The following is a 17,161-nucleotide window of genomic DNA, read 5'->3' as shown; positions in this document are numbered from 1 at the left end:
ATCCATGTACTCATCCAACCTTTTAAATGACAAAATTGACCCTGCTGCAACCACCTCTTCCGGAAGGTCCTTCCACTCAGCCACCCCTCTCTGAGGGAAGAAGCTTCCTCTTACGTTACCTCTAAAGTTTTGACCCCAAATCCTTAACTTATGACCCCTCGTTCCAATCTCTCCTACCCTCAAGGGGAAGAACCTATTCACGTCTCCTCTATCTATTTCCCTCAAAGAAAGAGGGAAGAGGCTTGTACTGCCGGGTGAGACTAGAACTAGGGGAATTAGCTTCAAAATTATGGGGAATAGATTTAGGATAGAAATGAGGAGGAAATGCTCCTCCGAGAAAGGAAATTATCTATGGAAATCTCTGCCCATTGAAGCAATGAAGATTGCCTAATTAAATGTATTTAAGACACAGATAGGTTCTTGTAAGACTAGGGGTGTTAAGGATTATGGAAAACAGGAAGAAAAGTGGAGCTGAGTCCACGGCCAGATCAGTCATCATCTTCTTGAATGGGGCATTTGGTATCCTTCTGCTCCTATGTCTTGCGTCTCTATGTGCTGACAGGTTTGTAACCCAATCCACCCCAAATGAATATCATTCTTGAATTTCAACAACATAGCACTGAAATATCTCGGCAGCACATGGCCCAGTTTTAAACTTACCAAGCGTGAATCAAGCCAAATACTCATTCTGGGTAAAGTTATTTCAGTTATGAAATTAGTCCATGCACTTCTGAATATGATCTATACTAATATATCCAATCATTTCTCAGCATCAGGTGGACAACTGAATATGTCACCATTTGCGCAATACCTATTCAGTCCATAACGACCTTCGGTGAAATTCAAGGCTTCAAATAATTAATATCATGGGTTGGTCTGTGTATCGAGAAACAAATCATGGCAGTTTATTGATTTACTTGTCATTTAAATAATTATTCTGCTGACATCAGGGGATCTGGCTGCATAGCCTAAGAACTGACTGGAATTCATTCAAATACTTCAAATTTATAGTGGGTGCAATAATTAACAGCAAGTATTATTTCAGCATTCAGTTGTTCAGGTCCATTGTTAAAGACATTAATGTGACTATTGCTAGTAAATTCTGGGTGAAATGGAAACCTTGGGGCTGGGAGCAAAGACATCCTCATCCCATAAAGTATTCAGGGACACCACATCCCATCCATGTCAGACATTTCATTCAACTGAGTCTGCTCCTATCAAAATAAAACCATTCCATCTGGATGCAAAGCACTGATTATATCATGTCTAAGGGTTTTTGGCCAATCTCGGGCAGTACGGTGAGTGTAGTTGCAAGTGTAACACGATTGCAGCACCAATGATCCAGGTTCAAATCCCGCACTGTCTGTAAGGAGTTTGTACATTCTCCGTGTCTGTGTTGGCTTCCTCCAGGTGCTCCAGTTTCCTCCCACCCTTCGAAATGTACAGGGGTTGTTAAGTTAATTGGGCAGCACTGGCTCGTGGGCTGGAAGGGCCATGCTGTATGTTTGAGTTAAAATTTTTAATTTAACTTTAATTTAGAATTTAAATCTACTGAGTTCTTGTGGAGCCTGGGTTTAACACAAGAGCCAAATATAGCTACAAAATATCTTTCGCTCCTACGGATGCTGCAAGACCAGCTGAGTTTCTCCAGCATTTCCGTGTTTTTACTACAATCACAGCATCTGAAGACTTTTATGTCTCACTTTCTACACTACTGGAAGTTCATTCATTAAATTGACAAAATTGTTCAGACTTATTTGATTTATTTTCCCTAGTCTTAACTAAGACATGTATTATAATGAGATTATATAAGAGACACCTTGAGGTTCAACTTGAATGCCTAGTTTCCCAGAGCTTCGGATAAGCTCTCACTTCCTTTTCTGTCCTCTTACACAAAACCACACATTTAAAGAATACAAATGTGTGAGGGAATGGAATTCACCAAGTAACAATCATACTTTCCTGCTTCATTACTTGGTCGGTGGATACACAACAGCCGGCAAAGGGAATTGTGTAATGAGAAAGGCCTCATAAGGGATCGTGTGTTTAAAGATCCGTGAGGGGTAATGACTGCAATATGACAGAATTCCAAATGCAGTTTGATGAATACCACAAGTCCATAACCAGTGTCCTCAATGAAAGCAAAGGCATTTTTTTATGGTGCACAGAAGAAGTGGTCTTAAATGGACTGGGCAAATGTGAAGGGACAGGTCAGTAGATAAACAGCTGGGTGAAAATACTCTGCAAGGCTTATCCAATCAAGGAGGGTTTCCATGAGAAGGAGGGATAATGTTACATTGTATAAACAGTAATAAAAACATTAAAAATAGGGTTTAAACTGGGCTGGTGGCAGACCAGAGAACTGGGATGCTTTCAAAAATCAGCCACAGTGGATTAAAAGGCTCATAAGAATGGAGAAACCAAGTTTAGGTTTTCTCTCAAACAATAAACATTTTGATGGATATACAAACAAGAAGCAAGCAACTCAGGTAAAGGTGAAGCTTCTAAAACAAGGCTAGTGAATTGAATAACAGCAAACAAAGAAATGGGAGATATGCTGAGTATTATTTTTACAGGAATCACCATGGAAGACATTGTTGTTATCCCCAGGATATGAGACAAGAAAATTTAAAATAACGGTAGAAATTAGAGAGATAAATAGATGTTAGCCCAAGGGATTAAATATTTGAGAAATTCGGGAGAATTAATCTAGACAAATCACCAGGAACCAATGGATTGTAACTAATATCATAAAGAAAGTGATTGCAGACAGTGAACCCATTGTTTGAAATAATGTCAGAACTTATTAAATTCTGGGAGAAAGACAGCAGAGGGTGACTCTATTGTTTAAAAGAGGGGAAAAGCACAAGGCAAGGAACTGAAGACCAGTTAGTTTAACAGCTATTATTGGCAAAATCCTAAGGTCAGTAATCAAAGAGGAAATAAATAATCACTTGGGAAAGTTGAATTAAACCCTCAACTTACGAAAGGCAAATCATGTTTTACAAATTTGCTCATTTACAAGGTATAAGAGCCAAGGCAGAGAGATCTAGTCTGAACATGACAAATTTTATTTACAGCATTTTAATTACAGGCAAAAAAAAACTAAAATATTGTTCCTGTTATTGGAATATACAGATCAAGAAACTTTCAAACATTGAGGTAAGAAAAATGAAGAGAAGTTGTAAATCCCAGTTTCAGTTAAGTGATGAGTTATGAATCACAAATTGGAAAATTAGACCTCAAATGGGTTTTCAAGCCTTTTCAATCCATTTCATGATGTAATGAGACTTGTGACCTAACTTCTGTAACTTTTCCAGATTTCACTTAGCATATCTTATCCAAAAAGTCTCAAACTTCAGATCAACAATTCAACAAATGTAAGGGTTCCCCTCCACACCCATCTCCCTTCCTAGAAACTACAATCTAGTGGACCATCGTCATTCCTCCCGCACCAGCCAAATGAGCAGCAGTTGCTCGAGAAATAACCCTACAACCTCAGATTTTAAATTAATGCAACCCTCGGATGACTTCATCACAGTAACACACTAAAGGTCAAACTTAAGAAAATGCTGCAAATTTCCATAACAATACAGCTGATCTGATCTGTTGCAAATATTAAATATATGAATGCAGAAATTGGCAAAACAAATGTTCTAACAGCTCAAAATTTACCCAATTTCAGATTTTACTCTTTAAGATTCAAGAGTAAAGAAAGGCCTTTAATTAAAGATTTGGACTCTTCATTGTAGAGCACGTCGAAAGAACCAAAGACTTGTTGATCCAAACCAAGGCTTTTATTAACTAAAAGAATGGAGCCTATCACACGTAGGTCGACCAGTCCAGAATGACCTGGTCTGGCTAGGAGCAATCCTTGAAGACCTGCCAGTAGGTGTGGCTACACTCTCAGCCAATCACAGTCATCCTACATGACCATTCTACAATGTGTACATATGTACACATTGGTGATAGAATCTGTACCATCATACTCGTGATATGGTCTTTCTCCCTAGAAATGATCCAGTGACACCCCACTTCGCTCCCCCCCCCCCCACCAAACAGCAGTAAAATTGTACATGTTAAATAATATTTTACAAACATGCTCACTTTGTAAATGTAAACTAAGTGTAGGCCTGCTGACAAATCAGATACAAAGTTTCCACTTTGCAAAGTACTGCTTAGTTCAAGTAAATTTTCTGAAAGACACCCTCCCTAGCTCACATATACACACTCATTATGTCATGAAGTGCCCAGAAAGGAATAGAAAGTTAAATTATAATGATTAATTCAATGGTTGACACAAGCCAGCACACAGGAAAAGGAAGACCCAGAACAAATGTTTTTTTTTTAAATAATTCCAACCTTTAATTTCCTCTCTCCTTGTTGAAGCCACATGGGGTTCCACAGGCATCTTGTTCCATTCACAAGTCGCCAATACTCATTTTTGAACCGCGATGGAGAAGCCAAATATGCCAGAGACAAACCGGAGAGATCCAGGTTCAATGACAATATTGGCACTTAGGATAATTAACTCAATAGCATTGAATCTGGCTCGGTTTTACCTATTAGAACCATAGAATACTACAGCACAGGAAACAGGTCATTCGGCACTTCTAGTCTGTTCTGAAACATCATTGTGATAGTCCCACTGTCTTGCACCCATTCCATAACCTCCAGACCTCTTCCATCCATCTTTCTATCCAGTTTATTTTTAAGAGTGAGCCCCCATTTACCACATCAAATGGTACCTCATTCCACAGTCCCACCACTCTCTGAGTGAAAAAGTTCCCCCTAAACCTTTCCCCTTTCACCCTAAAACCATGTTCTCTCATATTTGTCTCTCCTAATCTAAGTGGAAATAGCCTTCTCTCATTTACTCTGTCTATATCCCTCATAATATTGTAAACCTCTATCAAATCTCCACTCATTATTCTACGCTCCAAGGAATAAACTCTTAACTTGTTTAATCTTAATCTTTCCCTGTAACTCAACTTTTGAAGACCAAGCAACATCCTAATAAATCTCCTCTGAACTCTTTCAATCTTACTGATATTGTTCCTGTAGTTTGGTGACCAAAACTGCGCAAAATACTTCAAATTTGGCCTCACCATAACATCCCAACTCCTGTACTCAAAACTTTGATTTATGAAGGCCAAGATGCCTAAAGTTTTCTTTACAACCCTGTGATGCCTCTTTCTGGGAATTATGTATCTGTATTCCCAGATCCCTTTGTTCCTCCGCACTCCTCAGTGCCCTACCATTTATTAAGTATGTCCAAGTTTGTCCTTCCAAAATGCAACACCTCACACTTGCCTGCATTAAATTCCATCTGCCATTTTCTGATCCATTTTTCCAGTTGGTCCAGATCTCTCTCCAAGCTTTGAAAGCCTTCCTCCCCATTTAATTGGTGGAATTAAAAGACCCTTGTGTTACATTCTGTGTTTAAAACTGAAATTCACTGAAGATTGGGATAGAGGAATTTAGCAAAGAGTGTGCAAAATACATTATGTCCAACTCAATATCAAGAAATGTTGGCATGCAATGAAATGAATCATTAACAAAATGTCTAGGTATTTTTTGCAGGAATTAACTGATAAGAGGCAACTTACTGTTGTCAAAGTGATTATTGGGTAAATACTGGGATTTAGGTACTTTTATTTTAGAAAAAATAAGAGTGACTTTATTGTTAAAAAAGGGCTATAGAGTCATTGAATCTGTCGGGGCAGTATTATTTCTTTACAGTCAACTACAAAAGCTCAGGCTAATGCACATTTTATTAAATAAAGAACAAAGCTGGGTTGTTGTCACACTGAAGCCACTCGAATATTTCAGTGTGGGTGTTGGAAGGAGATGAAATACAACCGTTAATGACCATGAAGCAAGAAGAAGAACATGGAAACGGTTTCACTGAGAAATTCCTCCCTGGCCGTAGCCTCACAGATGATGCACTATTACATCTGCTAGTTCTACTACACATTCAAAAGTTGGAAATACAATGAAATCAACTTTCAAAAGCAGAGGGAAAGGCATGGCCACGACTGAATCTGGAACAACCAGTAGAGGTCCTATCTCCAGGAAATTAACTCTCCCTTACCTGTGTACATTGAAATACAGTGAGACCAAGAATGTAACAAAAATCTTGTTCTTTTGTGGGTGTACATTGAACTATTAAATCGCAACTGAATGCCATTGTTTTACTTCTGGCACAATGTTCTAAAAAAAGATTCACCAATGCATTTCCTCATACCTCAGTTGTTACTTGGAGGGACTGAGACTGTGGTGAACTCGGAACAGTGCTCGACTGCAGCAAGGTTTCATCACAGCCAACAGTAAAACTATAAGCTTGTGAAAACTAGTTCTCAACCTAGTTTCCCACAAAGGGATCACCTTAATTATTCCTCAACTTAGACCACCAACAGGATTTTTGTTGCGTTGGGAAAATTTGAGAACTTGTTATTTTTTGTCATTAAATTTACATCCTTGTTTTAGCTATTATTTAAATCAGTAAAATTTGTCTTTGCCATGTCGCTGCAGACCTCCTACGCCAAAACCCTGGATCAGCAGTAGCTCTGCAGACCACCTGCACCAAATCCAGTGGGTCCACAATCACAGTTTCAGAAACACTTTGTCGAATAAACACATGAACAAAATTATTCAGTCACATTGTATCTACATGAATATTCTCACATGGGCTTTTAAATAAATTGTGGTAATTTATATTTGTACAAGTACCCACCATATTTGGGATCCGAAGTTTAATTATTCAGGTATTTGTGATATTGCATATTCCCTTCACAGAAAAGTATTTTCTTTTAATTAAATTTTAAATTAAATTAAATTTAGACCTGCAGCATGAATCCATGCCATCCAAATACATCTACACCCCTGGTATGTTTTGATCAGTGGGTGGAAACCAGAGGATCCGACGAAACCCACGCAGACATGGGGAGAATGTACAATTCCTTACAGATAGTACAGGATTCGAATCCAAATCACAATTGCTGGCTATGTAACAGCGTTGAGCTAAACACTACACTAACCCGCACTGGCTCTTTGAAGGTCATTAACTTAATTTAATCGTGAATTAAATTATATAGTCCTTTTATCTGATCCTTTAAGGATTGAGCCATACTTGCTGGCAGAAAATGATTTGCACTGCTTAAACAACCATAAATATAAGATAGTGACCAATAAATTCAGATATAACAGGACAAAACCTTCAACGATGAAGCGGAAAATACGGAAACCTGTACAGGAGGCAGGGTTGTGGCGAAGAGCATCAATGCCTTCAGATCGTTAAGTACACAGGGGAAAAAGGGGAATGTGAATATGGAGTGTTGGAGTATGATGGGAGGGAGGAGACCAGAATGGAGTGTGAACATTGGCATTGACGAGCAAGGTTTAAATGAGTACTTTAACCATGTGTTAAAAATGCCTGCATTTATTTTGCAAGCAGGTCATAAAAACAGCACAGAGAAGCTTTGTCCAAAGGTATTCACTGTGCACAAAGTAATTGCATGGTCCAAAGTAGACAATTACCTTTATAGCAACTTTAAAGAATTAAACTGGAATGAACATAAATACAATCCATCAAAAATATCCATCATTGATGAAGCTGATGTCCAATTAATGTCATATCAATCATCAGAAACGTATTAATCTCGAGATTCCAAACACTAAATGAATGGTTTTAGCATTGTCAAGTTTGGAGTGTAATGGCAGATTTACGATGTGCTCATGTACAATGGATCGAGTAAAAAGCACATGACCTTTGGTGGGTGTGGAATAAAAGATTCCAGTGCAGAAATAGTTCTCAGCAGCTTCTGATGCAACTGCATCAGTTCGTTTGCCACAGCTACTAATATTTTAGTGCACTTTCTAATGCAGTGGTTTTCAAACTGCCCCCCTAAACTTACATTCCACCTTAAGCAATCCCTATGCCATAAGTGCTATGTGATTGGTAAAGATGGTATGTGAGAAGGGAAGGTTGAGAATCACTTCTCTAGACCCAATTGTTACTGAAATATTTTGCATGGGAAAAATTGTCATTGGCCCATTTCCTTTGGAGTTCTGAAACCGTGCACATAACGAGTCAATGAGGGGCGATTAAAACAGTGGTTTTCAAACCATTTTTTCTCTCCTCATATTCAACCTTAAGCAATCCCTTACTCATCACAGAGCACTGATGGCATAGAGATTGCTTAATATGGTACATGACGAGAGCAGTTTGAAAACCACTGATCTAATCCATCACCGGCAAATTGAAGGGCATCTAAAGTAGAATCGGAATGGTATTGGGAGGGAAAATAGAACCAAAATGTTTATAGTAATGTTTCAGTAAATTAAAGTATGCTAATTTTGTGACTTCGAAACAATCTGACACAAAGGATGGCACCCCTTTCAATAACTCCTATGTCAGCCTTCTTATTGATAGCAAGCTAACTGCTGAGCAAGAAAGTTGGTTGTCGAGCCCGACTTCATATCTAAGCACAAACATATGAAAGTTGGTTGTCGAGCCCGACTTCATATCTAAGCACAAACATATAGATTGACTTAGCAGTGCCGTGCTGAGGAAACGCTACACAAGTTGAGATGAAAGATTAGACTGAAATCTATGCATTGCTTACTTGAGCCATGTTAAAATTGTGACATTAATTGGATATCAACTTCAATGCATACAAATTAGCCACCAAATATCCTCCATTAAAACCATAGCAACACTTTTAAAAAGCACGTAATTATCTGTAGGTGCATTTAGCCTAGCGGTTAACACCAACGACCCAGAATCAAACCTGGCGCTGTCTGTAAGGAGTTTGTAGATACTTCCAGTATCTACATGGGTTTCCCCAGAGGTCTCAAGCTAACACCCACTCATCAAAACACAGAAGGGTTGGAGGTTAATTGGGGTATTTTGGCAGCGCACAGGCTCATGGGCCAGTAAGACCTGTTACTGGGCTGTATGCTTAAATTTTAACATTTTTAAATTACATTTAAAATTTAAAGCCTTCTGGAACATGCCGAGATCATGTAAGAAGGTGTAAAAATACAAACGCTTTCTCGTTAAATCATGCATTTTGTTGTTTGTACCAGTGTGCATTCAACCAAAGCTGCATTTTTGCTATCATATCTAACATCTGGAACTGAGAACAATGTAATTCCAGAGTTACTGCACAACGTAAAATGCAAGCTTTTAGAGCTAATGACATTAAGCATATAGGTAGGGATTTTTTTTTAAACTAAATTCATAACACAATAACATTTTACAGCAGTTATAAAAAGGAACATTTTTAAAATCTAGATTTATATCTTTTTAATCCATTGAAAATATTTTTTTTTCTATTTACCACATATATCCAGCATTTTGTAAAATAAATATTTCTTTCTTTCAATAATGAAAGTTCAAAGCCAATTTTTAATATAAACTCCTTTGGATTGATTTTCACAGTAAAAAATAAACTTGTACAAAATATTTTACAAAAAATGCAGTGTCATTACAAAAACAAAATTAACTGCAACCAAAGTGATTTGACATTGAGTACCTTGGCAATGCTATTGGCAATCAGCAATGAGCACTTCTCCTTTAATGCTACCAACTTACACAAGTCTTTGGATCACTGAAGAGGTTTTTTTTTTCAGCTTATTTGCTGATTTTCACTGAAGGCTGATCTTGGGTAGCCATAACCGTTCATGCAAAGTTCGTGAAGAATCAATTTGTCTTCTGCTACTTCATTTGAAATCTGAAGGTTAATATTTTCGTAATTCCTTGCCTGAAGCACTGCTTGCAGAATCTGTTTGCTTTTCACCTGCTCAATCTATTAAATGCAAAGGACAAGTGGAAAGATACATGTTGTTACTTAATCACAGATAATTTAACATGCTACAATACACAATGAGTCAAATGTGTTACAAGATCAAACCAGCAACCACAAAGAAGGTATATTACAAAGGGGTAAAGATAAACAATTACTTTATTAACAAAAAATTCACCTTCAAACTTTAATTCAAAATCCTCCCCTTTTATAACAATGCCCACTGGTTACTATGCAAATCTCTAGAACAGTGGAAAACTAATAAAGTCCCCAGCCTAAATATAACATATGTAATTAAAGTCTAAGTTATATTTCCAACCAGCCCACAGAAAAAACTAAGACACAAAACAAACACAAAACACACAAGACTCACAAAAACTTCGATCTCAACCGAAGCAAAGATCATAAACAAAATTCAGTTTGTTTCGTAAATTGAAGTCAAAAGATCTTAGAGAGAGAGAGAGCACAAAATTCAAAGTTGTCTTGTGTTGCTTCCAGAGAGAGGAACAATGGCTTGGTTTGGATCCTTCTGGCTGCCTTTGGAATGTTCATCCTTTTTGAAATCCCAACATTCTAAACCATCCTCCAGACCATGACTCATGCTCTGGGCCTCCTTCCACTCTACAGCACCACCCAGTGGTGATTTATTGTCCAAGTTCAGAAATCTTTAGATCATTTTCTGGCTCTCAAAGGCAAACTGTTAATTTTTAACATAAAACCACAAAACACATAGCCCAATACACAACACAGAACTCTGTAACACCCCCCCCCGATTAAAAAAAAATTAGTCCACAAGACCAAATTTTTAACAATTAATGGAAGTATTACATAAATAAAATAAAATAAAACACTCCATTTTTTTTTACAATAAGTATGTGATTAGATTCATATCTACCCAGATTAACAGCTTGACAAACAATCTATTACATTATCTGTCGCCTTTATGTGTGTAATAATTAAATCATACTCTTGTAATAGTAAGCTCCAATTCAATAACTGTCAGTTCTTATTTTTCAATTTAGACAGAAAAACTAGTGGATTATGATCAGTATACATTATTAACGGTTTTTAAGCAGTACATATATACACATTCAAAATGTTGCAAACCTAAAACAAGCACTAATAACTCCTTCTCAATGGTTGAATAATTTCATTGATGGACGTTAAACTTTTTCAAGAAGTAAGAAATAGGATGTTCTACTCCATAACCATCCTTCTTCTGTAACAGTACAGTACCAACCACTTCATCACTGGTGTCCAAGGCTAAAAACAATGGTTTTTCAAAGTTAGGGGGACATAAGTACAGGCTGATGGCATAAAATGGCCTTTAACTTCAGAAAAGCTTCCTGGTATGCATCCGACCAAATAATTTTTTTTTCTTTCCAAGAAGTTTTGTTAATGGGAGTGCAATTTCTACAAAAATTTTACAAAATCTACGATAGTAGTCAATCAAACCTAGAAATCTCTGAAGAGCTTTCTTATTACTGTGGATAGAGAATGCAGTGATAACCAATACTTTTGCTCCAACCAGTGTCACCTGTCCCTGTCCTACCACATAACCCAGATAAATTACAGTGGCATGTCCAAACTCACTCTTGTGCAAATTCACTGAGGTGTGCTTTCACCAGTCTCTGAAATAACTGCTCTAATTCAAGCATGTGTTCTTTCCGTGTATCCGTACTAATTACTAAATCATCGATATAGGCTCCTGGGTGCTCTAAACCCTGAATTACTGCATTAATCTTTCTCTGAAATGTGCCAGGTGCATTTTTCATCCCGAAAGGCATAACATTATACTCATACAATCCCGAAGGTGTAACAAATGCAGAAATCTCCCTGCCCTTCTCTGTCAAAGAAACACACCAGTATCCTTTTAAGCGATCAATCTTTGTAAGAAACTTAGCCTTTCCCACCTTATCTACACAATCATCTACTCTGGAAATAGGAAACTCAGCAGTATTTGTCAACATGTTTACCTTTCGATAATCTGTACAAAACCTAATTGAGCCATCTGGCTTAGGCACCAGAACACAGGTTGAACTCCAATTTGAACTTGATTTTTGGATGATATCATTTTTGAGCATATAATCCACCTCTTGATCCAACAATCTGCTCTTTTCCTGATGAACTCGGTAAGGATGCTGCTTAATAGGCCTAGCATCACTGACCTCCACATCATGGCAACCCACAGTAGTTCTTCTTGGAACATCTGGGAATATCTCCTTAAATTTCATAAATAATGTCTTCATTTCCTCCCTTTCTGATTTAGACAAATGCATTAACTTGGTGTCTAGGTTTTGCAAAACTATAGAAATTTCCATCCTGAGGCTTATCACTTTCTGTGCTCCATGACCTTCCAAGAAACTTATCTCCTCCTTACTTTCTTCTATAACTTGCACCTTGGTTGGAATCCTAGTTTCCTCCTCAGGCATTTTCTCAAAGTAAGGTTTAAGCATGTTCACGTGCTGTGTCTCTCTTCTCAATAACATAAGTGACATGGTTAATTTTTGATTTCACCTTTTATGGTCCTGAAAACTGAGCTCTCAAAAGGTTTGACTGCATTGGAAACAAAACCAATACTTTGTCACCAGGTTTAATGTCCGTAATTTTTGCTTTTTGATCATACCTAATTTTCATTTTTCCCTGAGCAGTTTTTAAATTTTTCCTTGCCATCTCACAAGCCTGATGTAATCTGTTTTTAAATTTGAAAACATAATCCAACACATTTGATTGTATATCATTTATGTATCCACTGTTCCTTCAACAATAGTAATGGACCCCTGATTTCATGACCAAACACCAACTCAAATGGACTAAAGCCAAGAGACTCCTGAGTTGCCTCTCTAACAGCAAACAATAACAAATGGATTCCTTCAACCCAATCCTTTTTATTTTCCACACAATAAGCCCTCATCATATTTTTCACAGTTAAATGGAACCTTTCCAAGGCCCCTTGACTTTCAGGATGATAGGCAGATGACACAATTTGATGAGCTCCCAATTCATACACCACCTGTTGAAATATTCCAGACATAAAATTACTCCCTTGGTCCAACTAAATTTCCATTTGTAGACCAAGCAGTGTTAAAAAATTATAGCATAGCCTTCACAATCATCTTTGCTTTAATGTTTCTCAGGGGAATAGCCTCTGGAAACCTTAAAGCTGTGCACATGAGTGTTAACAAATATTCATTTCCCGCTTTGGTTTTCGGCAATGGGCCAACACAATCCACTATCACTTTTGAGAAGGGCTCCCTGAAAGCAGGGATGGTTGTAAAGGTGCCACTGGTGGACTTTGATTAGGCTTGCCCACCTGTAACAGGTTCCACAAAAGTTCACGACATCCTTTCTTAATTTTGGCCAATAAAACTGTTTCCTTATCTTTTCTACCATCTTCTTATCTCCAAGATGACCTCCTAAAGGTGTACTATGAGCCAACTTCAATATTACATTCCTGTAAGTTTGGGGATTTACAACTTGCCTTATTACCGCCCAGTTTTCACTGGCAGGTATTACTTGTGATCTCCACTTTATCATCAATATTCCATCTTAAACAAAGGAACCTACTGGTTAGACAGAATCCTATCTTTTATCCCAGCAAGATCAGGATCATGCTTTTGTCTGGCTATTCTCTTGACAACAGCAAAGCTGCATCCTTAGGTTTGTCCTCAATACTTGCCTCCACTACAGGATCATAACAGACTTTCTCTACCTCTACCTTTTCTCTAGACATGGCTCTAGTAATGGCACACGCAGGGTAGATTTCCAAATCCTTTTTGGACTCATAAACCAATGGCTTACTTGTGAGTTTCACCGCAGGTATGACTTTACCCTGTGCTAAATCATTCCCCAACAAAAGAGAAACTCCATCCACCGGCAGACTTGATCTTATTCCTATCGTAACCGGGCCATTAACTAAGTCTGATTTCATCACTATTCTATGCAAAGGTATAGGCTCTGCTTCACCACCGATGCCTTTAATTAAATTCACATCTCCAGTATCGGTCTCCTCACCATAATTCAAAACGTTGCTTAAAACAAGCGATCGGGCTGCTCCAGTATCTCGTAGGATTTTAACTGGCACCTGATTGGATCCTTCTTTAACCGAAATGAAACCTTCAGTCATGAATGCTTTAAAAATATCCCTAACTTTCTCACTCTGAACACAGGCAGTTGGTACCACCCATTTCTGTTTCTTCCTTTTCAGTACAGGACAATTTGCTATTATGTGCCTTGGCTTCTTACAATAGTAGCAAATAACACTTGAAATTTTTTCCTTCACCCATTTCTCTTCCTCTCTTCCTTTAACCTCACTTCTAGATTTTCTTCCTACTCTATTTGGATTATCAGCAGTATTCCTTTGAAAGGTTTTCCCTGGTGTCCACTTAGACTTGCGGGTTAAAGCATATTCCTCTGCAAATTTAGCCAATTCTTGCCAAGTTTTTATATTTTTCTCTGCCAAGTACATTTGAATATTGCCAGGAACACAATTTTTAATCTCCTCATTCAGAATGATTTCCTTCAATAAATCAAAGTTATTTTCTACTTTCATTGCGGCACACCACCGATCAAAACACACAACCTTCCTATAAGCAAAATCCAGGTAAGATTGGGTTTTTGCTTTTTTTAAATTCCTGAACTTTTGTCTATAAGCCTCTTGCACTAGTTCATAAGATCAGAGTATAACCTGCTTTACAAATTCATAATCAGCTGCTTGCTGTACAGTGAGACACGAATACACCTATTGGGCTTTCCCTTTAAGAACACTTTGCAGCAGGAGTGACCACTGGTCTGGTGGCCATTTTAAATTTACAGCTACTTTCTCAAAATGCTGAAAATACTGATCTATTTCAGCTTCCTCAAATGGAGGAACTAACCTCACTTCTCTACTGACCAGAAACCTCTCCTCCTGACCAGCACATGGGTTTTGGGCTTCTCCCTCTCCTTGCATTAGGGTCCACCTCAATTTAGCTAGTTCTAGCTCATGCTTCCATTCTTTTTCTCTCTCTCCTCCCTTGCGGCTGCCCTTTCCTCAATTTCTGCCTGCCTTACTGCTTCCCGTTCGGCTTTCTTTTCTGCCTCTCTTTTTTTCCTCTAACTCTAGTTTTCTCAAAGCCAACTTACTTCCTCTGAAGTTTTCTCCTTTGGAAACTGTTCTAAAGCAGCTTCTTCAAATACCCCCTTTCCTACATAGTGCATCTTTTGAGCAATTTCCTTATTTTTCATCTCAGTTTTTACTGTCAGAAGTTTTAACTTGCCAACTATAACCATCAGTTCTGACTTTGTAGCCATTTTTAAATTAACCATTGAAGGGTTCGCTATGAACTAGTCAATATTCATAATTGCTGGTTTATCAGCTGGTGATTTATACATTCACCGTTTATATTTAATTTCAAGCTGGAGGTTGAGTCAAACTCAGACGACTGATAACTAAGCACAAATCTATCACCCCTAAAGCTTCCAAATTGGTTTGATTCCAGACGATTCCCCCAAATTATGTTACAAGATCAAACCAGCAACCACAAAGAAGGCATATCACACAGGGGTAAAGGTGAACAATTACTTTATTAACAAAAAAATCACCTTCAAATTTTAATTCAAAATCCCTCCTTTAATAACAATGGCCACTGGTTACCTATGCAAATTTCTATAACAGTGTAAAACTAATAAATTTCCCAGCCTAAATATAACATAAGTAATCAAAGTCTAAGCTACACTTCCAACCAGCCCACAGAAAAACTAAGACACAAATCAAACACAAAACACACAAGACTCACAAAACTTCGATCTCAACCAAAGATCATAAACAAAGTTCAGTTTGTTTCGTAAACTAAAGCCAAAAGATCTTAGAGAGAGAGAGAGAGAGAGAGAGAGAGAGAGAGAGAGAGAGAGAGAGAGAGAGAGAGAGAGAGAGAGAGAGAGAGAGAGAGAGAGAGAGAGCACAAAATTTGAAGTTGTCTTGTGTTGCTTGCAGAGAGAGGAACAATGGCTTGGTCCAGATCCTTCTGGCTGCCTTCGGAATGTTCATCTCTTTTAAAATGCCCAACATTCTAATCTGTCTTCCAGACAATGACTCATGCCCTGGGCCTTCTTCCACTTCGCAGCACCGCCCAGTGGTGGTTTATCGTCCAAGTCCAGATATTTTGAGATCATTTTCTGCACATGCTCAATCTGTCTCCCACTCTCTCACCAGTCCACCTTCACCTTGGCTCTCTAAGGCAAATTGTCACTTTTTAACATAAAACCACAAAACATAGTCCAATACACACACAGAACTCTGTAACATATGGTACAAAATTCTTATCACTTTTGACGTGTTCTCACCTCCACTATGATTAATTTCTTGCTCATGGGTTTCATGTCAGGAAACTCCTCTCCAAAGCATATAGTCACTTTGTTATTCGGGAGAAGGCACTGTGAATTCTCAGTATAAAGTTGCAAGGCTGTAAGAAAAGTACCATATTTTTTAATACTACTCGCTCCCGTTACTGCTTCATTTAATATGGTCAGTTTCCTATTCCCCTGTATTTGGAAAGACATTTATGCTTCCAGAAAATGCATATTCAAGATAATCAAGGAATTAAATCTACAAGCAGCAAATATTATGCTTACCTTAACATTCCCCTAACAAAAGTTGTTGCCATGGGTTTTGACAAGATTTAAGAATTGCGCCTCAGACATTTTAGGAGGTGACGTTTCTCAATATTGGCATCATCTGACTGCATCTCAATATTTATTCATTAATAACAAGACTGAGATGTAGATTTGCTTGAAACACTGAATTTAGCTCCTGAAACTACAAAGAATATGGGAGGAATTAAATCCTAGTTTGGCCAATTTTGGGAACACAGCACACTGCTGCAGGGTCATATACAGATGGCTTTGCTATTTTCACTGATTCAGTTCGGGATTTCAAAACTTCACAGATTTGACCATGGTTAATGCTCTACATTACCTGGGACCTTGAGGAGGAAGGAGAGGAAAAGTCTACGTAAGTGCGCCACTGCAAGCGATCTTCAAAGCGGGCACTGTCAGAGACCAGTGACAGGTCAACTCTACAGCCCGAGCCTAGGAGCAAGTTCCCAGAGAAACAGGACAATCCATGGTCAATATCAATTCATTTGACAAATGAGATCGCCTGTGAATAAATGGAATTGGCATGCCCAATATTGAAATACTCTCCGAATCATGGAATGTCACATTGCAAACCATTCTACTGAAGCTGATGTACAAGTGATTGATGATGGATGAGGGAACACATTAGGGAATCAAAGCCAACATTGTGTATGCCACTCAGCAAGTGTCACTCAAGGGTCTAATGATAGAGGATACTTAATTGAAGGAGAAATTCT

The 17,161-nt window shown here is 38.1% G+C and overlaps 1 protein-coding gene across 5 annotated transcripts in view; it reads right to left on the bottom strand.

Moving 5' to 3' along the window:
* The window catches only part of irf8 (interferon regulatory factor 8), a 115,422-nt gene that overhangs the window by 82,055 nt on the left and 16,206 nt on the right, over positions 1-17,161 (bottom strand). For 2 of the 5 annotated variants that reach the window (XR_011345983.1, XR_011345984.1), the window contains exons 8-9: positions 16,134-16,252; positions 9,599-9,812 (exon numbers count right to left, since the gene is read on the bottom strand). Coding sequence is in view for 1 of the 5 variants with exons in the window: in XM_069902138.1 (XP_069758239.1) it covers positions 9,633-9,812; positions 16,134-16,252 (299 nt within the window). In the remaining 4 variants the exon portion in view is untranslated. Of the gene's footprint in view, positions 1-7,425; positions 9,813-10,916; positions 11,073-15,586; positions 16,023-16,133; positions 16,253-17,161 lie in introns of those variants that run through there. The other 3 variants (XR_011345985.1, XR_011345986.1, XM_069902138.1) reach the window with 3 other exon arrangements.

The sequence above is a fragment of the Narcine bancroftii genome, chromosome 10 (assembly GCF_036971445.1).
Source record: "Narcine bancroftii isolate sNarBan1 chromosome 10, sNarBan1.hap1, whole genome shotgun sequence".
Taxonomy (NCBI): Eukaryota; Metazoa; Chordata; class Chondrichthyes; order Torpediniformes; family Narcinidae; genus Narcine; species Narcine bancroftii.
The sequence above is the reverse complement of the archived record's forward strand: the minus strand, read 5'-3'. Positions and strand labels throughout refer to the sequence as shown.